Source organism: Prosopis cineraria, unplaced genomic scaffold, assembly GCF_029017545.1.
Source record: "Prosopis cineraria cultivar Desert tree isolate PC_DT_omini unplaced genomic scaffold, ASM2901754v1 PC10, whole genome shotgun sequence".
NCBI lineage: Eukaryota > Viridiplantae > Streptophyta > Magnoliopsida > Fabales > Fabaceae > Prosopis > Prosopis cineraria.
Window position 1 is genome coordinate 4,207,782 of NW_026555341.1, and position 10,902 is coordinate 4,218,683.

At 37.2% G+C, this 10,902-nt stretch overlaps 1 protein-coding gene across 3 annotated transcripts; it reads right to left on the minus strand.

Moving 5' to 3' along the window:
- Positions 1–3,783: 3,783 nt before the first annotated feature.
- LOC129323065 (branched-chain amino acid aminotransferase 2, chloroplastic-like) lies at positions 3,784–10,597 on the minus strand. Of its 3 annotated transcripts, none has more exons than XM_054969613.1 (10): positions 10,264–10,592; positions 10,010–10,098; positions 9,096–9,270; positions 8,552–8,728; positions 8,338–8,469; positions 7,660–7,758; positions 7,221–7,337; positions 6,975–7,070; positions 4,665–4,777; positions 3,784–4,278 (listed from the first exon to the last, which is right to left on the minus strand). In XM_054969613.1, the coding sequence occupies exons 1-10, from the start codon at positions 10,387–10,389 to the stop codon at positions 4,161–4,163; spliced, it is 1,242 nt and encodes a 413-aa protein (XP_054825588.1). In that variant the 5' UTR covers positions 10,390–10,592; the 3' UTR covers positions 3,784–4,160. The 3 variants fall into 3 exon arrangements, 2 of the variants coding, with proteins under 2 accessions (XP_054825588.1, XP_054825589.1); XM_054969614.1 differs by having other exon boundaries at positions 9,096–9,390; positions 10,264–10,279; XR_008596353.1 differs by lacking the exon at positions 3,784–4,278 and adding an exon at positions 5,180–5,870 and having other exon boundaries at positions 10,264–10,597.
- Between the last annotated feature and the right edge of the window lie 305 nt (positions 10,598–10,902).

Here is a 10,902-nt window from a genome sequence, read left to right on the forward strand (position 1 = left end):
CTGGATCCAAACCGATCATTTGAATACGAGCTTCAGTTTCTTCGAACTTATTTTGAATAAATTTCTGTCCAAACTAAAAGAGATTATAAATTTATAATCCAACCTGAGAAATGATTATTAGAAGTAGAAATAATTAGTCTCTTAATGCCGTGTCTGTTTACAAATATACTTGGTTAATGATATTATATGAACTCAGGATGGAACAGTGTCTTAACATGATGTGGAGATTATTAAATATGAAGCCATGGTTTATTAAGTTATTGTTTAATAAGCAGATATTAACTTATTTAATAATTAAATAATTAATAAATATAAAAACTATATAGTATGACAGTACTTAAAATTAATTATTGTTATTAGATTAAATATGCTTGTGTGTGAGTGGGGTTCTCGTAATGTGAGGGCTGGCTCCAACTAGAAAGCCGTGCGTTGGAGAAAAAGGAGGAAAGGAAAGGGGATTGTTAATTAATTTCCTATATACATTATGACGACTATTCTGTGCAAGTTGTATGTGTGTTATGTCTTCGGTGGAGCAATACATGGCTTTATACGCCATCCTTTTAACTTCACTGTTTGCCTCTCCCATTAATACATCACTATTCAGACCTCTGAATTCTCCTCCAACCATGCTATATAATTATTCCTCTCTTCATTTTAATCTACTCTTATTCCAAAACTGAAGCCATTATTCAAGCTAATTAACAATGAAAAGAATGAGGATATTTTATAAAAGTCTCAAATGGTTCATCAATTGACTTCTTTATTTTTTTTTTATTTCATCCCCTGATATTCTAGGAAACTTAGAGGTATTATCACTTCCCATTTAAACTAATCTAAACTCCCTCTATGTGGGATTATTATTATTAATAGTAACCTTATAGATAAAACACAATTATATATTTTAAGACTCAAATTTAAAATTTTAAAATAAACTAATTTACCTCTCTTGACTTATTGAGCTAAGCGCCCTTAATATTAGAAATAGGACTTCACCATGTCTCTATCTTTACTTCTTCTCAAAAAGCGAATTTGATTTTTTCCAACGTTCATTTGAGAGAGAGAGTCAGGGTAGGCCACCGTCTCGTCTAACTCTTTTTCAAAATGAATTAATTATGGTTAATTTGTGTGGAGCAAAAAGAGAAAAAAATGGGAAGGAAGATGGAAGACTATCACTTCACAGGGTCCATTTTTCTAAGTTTTTGTCTTGGGCACGTAATCGTGGACCCGGTACGTTTGAAACAATCTTTTCGACAAGGTCACCTGCACTTCTTTTACTCACTTTCTTTTTGAAGCCTTCAAATCCTGATGTACACACATCTTGCAACACACTGAAGATTCAGCACACTTTGTTTAAAAGATATGCCTCCAGTTCAACGCCTATTGTTAAAAAAACCATTTAATAATCTATGAAGAACATGATATCAATATATAATCTACCAGTTATATGAGAATGGTCGTAAAGATCCTCATGAAACGAAACTTTGCACATCTACGTACATGCCCAAATTCTGCGCTACAGCACTAATGTTAATAAATTAATGTGAATATCTGTGTAGGATCCACTGAGTATATTTCTTCGCCATTTCCTTTTCACATTACTGCAATATGATTTCCAAGTCGCCGTGCTTGATTTTATTCCTGGGCGGCTGTCCTGTCAATATCTAATTTCTGCGACTTACATTAAGTTTCTAGAATTAGAGGATGAGTGCAGTCGCTGTGGCGGACATTATAAAGGCCTTTTATCACGCAAAATCTTTTATTTCATTAAAAAATAATGTTTACAGCATTCATTTTGATTTTGATTTTTTGTTTTTATGTTAGATTAAACTATATCACATTGACTCCCTCATTAACAAGATGAGGGTATTGCCAGAGACTTCATCAATTAACATCAGTAGTTTTTGCCGCAGTAATTTTTTTTTTCTTTTACAAACAATTTTACCGGTTAGAATGTCTATGAAGGGATAATTTTGTGCATGCTAAATATTCATTTAATGTTTGGTAACAATATACTTTAACTCATGAAGCTGTAAGCTGAATGTGAGATGAGGTGGCTCCGCCCCTGTTTGATGATGTGGTGCGTCGGACTAGATATTGTCCAAATCAAGAATTGTAAGCGATGAAAGACCGCATCTGTCTTTTTACCAGTCAACTATCACATCACTTCCATGCGAGACTACTCCGTCAACAATCTATTTTCTACGAGGCCGAGTGTGAATCTGACAAATAATATGTAGCAGTGACGTGTAGAAAGTAGAATCTTGCGTATTACGCATGTAGACTCCTTCTGAGTCGATAGTGCTCTCAAGCTCGGCAACTCGGTTAAAACGAAAACCAAACTCAGGTTAGGTCAAGGGTGACATTCAGATGTTGTGTGCTTATGTAACATCAATTTATTAACTCATGAAAATAATGCATGTGGCATCATTTCTGGAGGCTTGACATGTACAATTAAGGACTTCAGGATATAATACGCGCCAACAATTCGCATATCAGATTAGTACTCCTGCAGGAATTATATATTTTGGACAATTTTCTCTGCTCATGTGAACATGACAAATAAGAGAGCGTCAGCAACCCGGAATTTTGGCTTTAATTGACTGCAACAGAACAGATCCTTTATAACAGGAAAGGCATAAAATCCATTGTCTCAAAGATCCTCTTTCCTTTTGCCATGGAAGCGTCGGTAATCATGGATGCGCTTTCTTCCCTCCCATGGTTGCTTTTTTCCGAAGCTATAAAGCTTGCAATTTTTTTTAAGGGGGAAAAATGGAGGAGCTCAGGTCAAAAGGGATGTGGATAGGATAGGACAGGACAAAGATTCAGATATCAGGATTTTAAGTACAGAACAAAAAGCAAGCTTTGCGTGCTAATAGAAATTCTACCCTCATTGTTAGTGGCAATAATATGAATCTGATTAGTTTGCAGGAAGAAAATGGAAATATGCGGGTGCCTTTTCTAGAACATATGTACAGGTCAAGGAATGGGACCCGGTTTAGTTTTTTACTCTGGTATCAAAACAACTTAAGTTACAGTCAATGAAAGCCAATTCTGGTGACTGATGAAGTCAAATGTGGGTATCCTATCCTTCCTGCCTTGACACCCATGCCACCATTCTTTTATAAGCGGTCGTTATTCTCTACAGAGAGCACAGGTGCCCGGGCCATGGTCACAACGAGCAAGGGACGCAGACACAGGTGTTTCCGTAGATTGAATGGAGAAAACCAAGATTGCACAACAAAAATAAAAGCAAATTAATTAATTATATGGGGTATTTTTACAATGGCTGTTGCATAGATAAATGGGGCTTTATTTTTAAGGGAACGTCGAAGTTGGGTTTTTTTTTTTTTGGGGGTTGATCAAAGGGAATAAATACACTTGCCAATAAAAAAAAAATTGCAAACCAATACTGCGCGTCCCGGGAAGACACAAATTTAGTTGAGCGGAGGCAGAGGGAAAATTTTTAATAATCTCTTATTTGGATTAAGCGAAAAAGGAGGTATTTTTATTTATTTTGTTTGGTTGAAGAGGGGTGAAGAAAGAAGACATTTAAATGCACCCTCCCTTGAAAATTCCCAATTTGGAATGCAAAGGTAGAGTAACAACTCCCCTTCCTTCCCTTTCCCTCCAAACCCTTCAATCAAACGAGACACTTTGTTTCCAGCTAATCACGGCCTTCAAGTTTGCTGCTCATGTCAGCTGCATTTCCAAACGAACCCCTGTGCCCTTCCTAAATTCTCGTTGCAGACCACAACTGAGGTCAAGGTAGTGACTTGTGATAGATTGGCCAATAGCTGTCATTTAATTTGACATTGCTGCGTAACGAAGTATTCAGTCAATGGGTTTTTCGATATTCCTAGATTAGCACACGCCCTCAATACCTATCCTGCTATCATCAACGGTATTACATGGCAGCTCTTTCTACTATAAAATTGACCACAAAAATTCGCTAATTCAATGCCAAATTTTAAAGCAATCAAAACAACAAACAAAATAGAGTGATTTCCATGTGTTTGCCGTAGTCATTCAATACCACTAACTCTGGTAGACTACCTCCAGCAGATCATTAGATGTGAAACCAACGAGTGCCTCTTTCTAAAGATCCCAGCTTCTGAACTTAAAAACCATACACTGCTGCAGGATATGGTTTGCCGGTGCGCCTATCTCAGCTCCACAGTCCAGTCCATGTTATCCTCTATAAGACCCATCTGCAATCTTGTAAGAACAGTGTAAAGTTGCTGCGAAACTTCTCCAATGCCATTATCTCCATAGGATACCCTACAAAAATTTCAGTCCGTCATTGCTTCCAATTTCTTTCATGAGGAAAATTAGTCTAGACGATTTCACAGCTTTAAATTCACCCCACCATGCCTTTTAGCAGTGTATAAACAAGAGTTTCAAGAAAATTGAGTATTGATGAGTTCTGAGACCCACTTTTTACAGGAAGATGGGAGTTAGTATTTGCGGCTTGTAGTGACTAGCCAAATTTTTATGACTTAGATTTTTCAACCGTGAGGAAGAATGAAATTAGAAAATAATTGTAATTTATGATTCAGATGACTGAAATATGTTCAACGAACAAGAAAATTTCTTGCCTAACTATACCAGTTGACCTATTTGTCAATGCACTTAACTGCAAGTTGATTTTTGAAATAAACTCCTACCTCTTGCCAAGATAAGTGATACTGCCCACAGGTGACACAACAACAGCCGTCCCCGTGCAGAAGACCTCATCAGCATCAAGTAATTCATCCACTGACACTGATCGCTCCTCTACCTGCACGTATTAGATGAATACAGGGAAATGATAAGTACATTTATGCACCTCATGGTTACCGCCACTAGTAATTAATGAAGAGTTACATAAGCCAAAATCCAAAAGGTAGACCTTCAACATGTGAAGTTTTTTTGGGAACAATCCATAGATTGTTAATGTAGTCTCACTTGGAAGGTCGGAGATAATGCCCTAACAGTCTTTAGCAAACAAACATGTAGGGAAAAGACATCGAAGCCCCAAAAATAAAACAAAATAAAATAAAAATCATACTAGAGTAAGCCTAAGATAAGTAAAGGAACTACTTGGAAGTTCGGAGATGCTATTGTGTAATAAAAATCATTCATCACATGCATGATATTTGCAGACAAACAGATCTATTGCCAGCCAAGGTAAAATCTTTACCAGGGCGATAGAGAAGAGAAAGGACAAACGTCATGCCAAGGTCGCATTTACTTGCTATATGTGACCCTTCAAAATAGTCCAAATGACCTGTTTGGTGTTGGGAAGTGGAAGTGAAATAGAAAATAGAATGTTTACTAGACAGGATCCCACTTCCTAATGGAACCTGGTTCCAACAAAACGGTGGAAGTGGATTCCATCCCTGGACCCAAAGAACTCACTTCCTTGTTTTCTCATTTTTACCCTCAACGTCTCTCCTTCCATGTTTGACCCAGGCTTCATCACCCGCCACATTCATTGATGGCAATGGAGGGCCAAATCAGCGACAGTGACGATGACCACTGTGGTGACAACCAAACCTCACCCCTGTGGTGAGGACCACTAGCGACACCATGGACGCATGTAGGTGTTCCCAAATCATATTTCAGTCTTGCTTTTTTGTTTTTCTTTGATCTGTCCGATCTTATGTCTTCCACCTCCAGCTCCTCCTCCATGCTGATTTTTGTGGCTCCTCTATCTTCCTCCCCCACTTCAACTCTTCCTCCATTCTCAGATCTGACAAGACCAGAATCCACAGGCTTCTATCAATTTCAGAGTTGAGAACAACAATCTACTTCTCAGCAGCCACAACAATCTACTTCAATCAATTTTCCCATTGCCTCCTCGTGCAATCAATGTCTTCAAACCCCACTTCCTATAGTACATGTTAAACCAGAGTTTGCTATCATTACTGCACAGGGAGTCGAATCGCTTTGATGTGCAGGTGAAGGTGCTATCATTAAATCATGGGTTTTTCCCCTAAAATCCTGTTCATGCTCTTCAATGATTACAAGATGTAAATGATGAAGTTGATTATTGTTTTGGGTTTTCCGTGCAGTGGGAGTTCAAATTCTATAAAACCCCTAAAAGTTCTAGCTTTTACTCAAGTTCTCAATAAAGACCAAGCAATATTTCATTGATTCATTCTTCTTTCTATTTCTATTTAGATTTTCTGAATTATTTCAAAACTGATTCTAATTGAATTGATCCTCATCCTAAAAATTCATTCGATTGATACATGTATCCACCAATTCAACATATGATCTATTCGAAGCTGCCACAGATATGAGAATGATGCATAATTTTTTTCCTAGTGGAGAGGTAGTGGCTGATCTACCTCATGGCTGGATAGATAATTTGCCGGTAGTTTAGTGATTTCTAATGAATGTGCAGCGGTGGTTGTGAAGAAAGAGGATAAAGACAGTGGAGATATAAAATATATATATTATATATGGGTACTTTGGTCTTTTCGAAATATGAATATATTCATTAAACAAAAATTTTATCCCACTCCCATCTGCATACCAAACACACTTTTGAACCCCACTTCCACTCTCATTTCCACTCTTACTTCCATTTCCATTTCCACAAAAACTCTTCTCCTCATACCCAACTCATACCCAACGTGGCATAAAGTAGAATTAATGTGAACTACCAGAGACTTGATGAAACTCTAGAGCCCTTCTAAATAATTAATTGCCATGGAACCCCGAAAAAGGATGTATGGGCAGGCAAGATTTAAATGTTCTCATCAAGAATCCTTTTCTACTCACAGATCTACAATATGATGCCTGAGTAGCTTACACTCATAATCACGTTATTGTGGATTCATTTAGCAAACCATAGGGACGAGCTAGTAAGAAATAAAACACCATGAGTATTTATTTATGCACTTATGCCAAGTTGCCAACACCATGAGTATTATATTCAAAGCAGATATTATCCACCTATTATCTTAAAAAACTGAAAAGTCTAATACCTGGAACCCCTGGCTTCTAGCAACGTCGAGTATACTTTTTCGAGTGATGCCAGGTAGAATAGTCCCTTTAATAGCAGGAGTTGAAATAACTTTGCCCTACAAGCACGAGGAAGTACTAACAGTTCAATATAGAGTCAGAGAGGAATGTATTATGACAAGAAGGAGACTTCTATATAAGTACAAATAAAATAGCACTTATCTTTTAAACAAAGGATTAAGTGCTAACCCATTCGTACAGTATAATACCTTAACAACAAAAATGTTGCAGGAAGAAACCTCCTCCAAATATCTCTTATGGACACAGTCAAGATATAAAACATCAGAGTAGCCTTTGGCTTTTGCGGCAGATTGTGCCTTCAGAACCTTTAGATTAATTGCATGGACACCCGCAGAAAAAATGGGGAAAATTGTAAGTATCCCAGTAGCAAAAATTGAGAGATCAAAAGCTATCAAAGATGACTTAATCCAACAGAGTGTAAAACCTATTATAATTGTCAGTTCTCACTAGTATAAGCAGGTGAGCACCTGCTCTCAATTTTTCTTTTCCAAGGCAACTTGAAAGATAGGAAAATCTCAGTGTAAGGAAGATTTAAATACCAAGACAAACATGAGTGAATATTTGCATACCAAATATCAATTCTCAGTAAACAAAGAAAAAAAGGGAAGGCATGCACAGGTGGCTTACAGCAGCATAGTTGCCAATGGTCTTCACACCTCCAGTACCACCAGGCGTTGCTCGATGCAATTCGTTCTCAACAATCAAATTTATTGGAGCCACACCTTCCTATCATGATATGTGTGCTCTTCATAAATGTTAAGGAAAAAGCAATAGATAAAAAGAATAATGATAACCAAACATGTTTTATTGGAATAATAATATATTAACATATTAACCATTTTTATACTATTAAAGAAGCAGAAGTAGAAAATACTACAAACGAATGCAGTCCAACTTCATCCAAGCCTTGTTAACCCAACAATTTCTAAAGAGAAGAAAAATGATCAAAAATTCATGACCACTAGAACTACTACATGTTTTCTTCATCTACTCAGAAGTCAATTTTACCTATTCAATCACATCAACCAAACCATATAAAAGTTCATATTTCACTCCTGTTGCATTCAACATGTATTTCTTCACATTATTCACAACTCACTAGGCCCCAAGCTTCTTTAGAGTAAATCCTGAAAACATCTCTTTCTCAGATATTTTAATTCATGACTAACTAAACAAGCCATATATTGTTTCATTATGTACAAATGGAAGTGGAATATGAAAAACTTATTCAAACAAAAGGAAAAAGGCTGCATTTGAATATGGAAATAAACACTTGATAGCATTTCACAAATAATTATACCTTACCTTGAAGTAATTTCCAACAGGGGAAACATATATTAGAAAGGTATACTCTGGTGCAGGTGCAAGACCAAGCACAGCTCCACTTCCCATCAGCAACGGTCTGATATACAAGGAACCTTTACCTGGAGGGGGAATCTTGAAACAAAATTTTCACTAATGAATCTAATGTGTTGCAAACTGAATGATGTGATATGGAAATTGAATTGTAATATATTACCCAACGTTTGTTTGCTAAAACAGTAGTCTTTACAGCTTCCACAAATTGTTCTACTCTAGGTGATGGCATGCACATTCTTTCTGCACCCATCTTCATCCGTATAGCATTTTCCTCTGGACGAAAGAGGAGTATATTCCCATCTTGTTTGCGGTATGCTTTTAAACCTTCAAATAGTCCCTACATTTGGGTTGGCCAAAACAAAAATAAATTTTCAAACCACTAGGAGTTAAAAATTGAAGAGGAAATCTATACAATTTCCTATTCTCTGCCAAAATCCTGCGATTTATTCTCACCAGTTCTTATTTAGATAAGAGGGACATTTAAGTTCATCATAATTAACCAAAAAACACTAGTGACATTCTTAGAGAACAGAATATCAGAAAATTAACAATATTTACAAGAAAGAAGTTCCTATATAAGTAATCATTTAGCTTAAAAGCGTGACTCGGATGCCAGATGTGCCAATTAAAATATTGTTGACTTATGCCTACACCTAACCTTGATTCTTAAAGGATGACTTAGTGCTAAAAGCTTATAATCGAACCTGCCCATAGTTTAAGACGCCTGCTGAGGGGCTCAATTCAATGTTCCCAAAAAGTTGCAGTTCACCATTAGCAAAGCTTCCACCTTGCGAACATTTCATGATGTACATGTAGTCCGTAGGTAGGAGGCCAAATCCAAGGTTGTCCCAGTCTATGTCTGCTAACTCAACTGTTTCACTGTAGCATTCACAATGGCATAACAAGTTACAAAATTTGGGCATCTGTGTCGGCAAGTATCAACCCAATAATGGTTTAATTATCTCTGGAGAAAATCTTCAGGGCTAAATAGTCAGCAATCTGAAACAGAGTCACATGTAAGTTTTTATTTACCAAGAAAAATCATTTTATTGCAAGTCATGTACCAATTAATGACCACGCCTTGACTCCTTCACCCAAATCTATTTGCTTCAATTTCCAGGTGGAACAGAAGCGAAAGAAAGTCAAGAAAGAAGGACGATTGAACAGTCTTTTTATGCACACCATTCAAAACATGCAAATTAACGTTTTTGGCATTGTAAGAGATTAGATTCTTGTAGTTGAAGACTTGAAGTATATGACATCTTTTTGTATAATTAGAGCTAGTGATGCAAGAAATAATACCAATGTGATTTAAGAAAAAAAATTATGTCAGTCGAAAGATGTGGTTTTGGCAGCCATAAGCACCGAACAGGGCTTAATATCTAAAGCACAAGAAGAATGCAATGGTTTCAAGACTTAATCGTTTCAGACAAGCTCTGGGAAATATAAATACAAACTAATGCAATATGAACACCGCGACATGACACATGACAGAATATGTATAGTGTTCTAATGCAATTGAAAGTTGTGTGTTGTCAGACAGGATAGGGTTCCGTTTTTAAATTATGGGATATCGGAGGGTAAAGAAAATAAAGCAGAAACAAAATGGTGGAAGGACCTGTAGGCATCAGATAGAGTGGCAGGTCGGCGGAGACGCGAGGTGGCTTGAAGAACATTCTGAGCAGCAGGAAGGAATCGCATTTGGAGCTGAAAACATGGAACAGAACCACTGATCACAGAGAGAGCTAAAGAAACAAAAAAAAAAAGTATCTTCGTTTGCCGAAATCGAATAAAGAATAAGAACAAAAACAGAAGCTGAAAATGAAAATGAATGGGAGAGAAGGAGAAAGCAATGAAACTGGGAACGCGTACCTTGGGAGAGGGAAGGGAGGAAGGCCTGAAGTTGGCGATTGGGTGAGAAGGCGGGGCATGAGATTGGCGGGAGGAGCAGATCGGGTAAATTTGTTGAATGCCCGGGAGGGCGGCGGCGTTCTCCATCTCTCTCACAGACAAGGAGACAAGCCGACGAGGTGGATGCTGTGGTCTCAATTCCACAATGTTATTGCTCTCCCCAGAATCAGTCCCGCGCCGCTCCTTGTCTTCGCTGCACAGCGCGATACGGGGAAGTAACTTGACCAAAGATTAACATGCTTAAAATTAAGCCGGAACCTATGAACAAGTTAAATTCTACTAAAAAGTTCAAATATTCACACGATTAGTTTGTGTCTGTTCAATAGGAGATTCTTATGGGATTATATATACATTACTCCCACCTGAACACGAAAGATTCAATATCAAGAAATGGATATTTAATTTAAAAAAATAAAACTTAATACATAAAATTCACGTTGGTTCGAATAATCGAGAGCACTGTCACATTTTTTTGGGGGGGGGGTTAATAAGGTGGGGTTGCAAACGCCCTGGTAATGAAATAAGAGTAAAAAGGAATTATTATCAATTCCATCCTAGTAAATACATTTCAACTATTTATCAGTTCTTTCTGAGAATGGA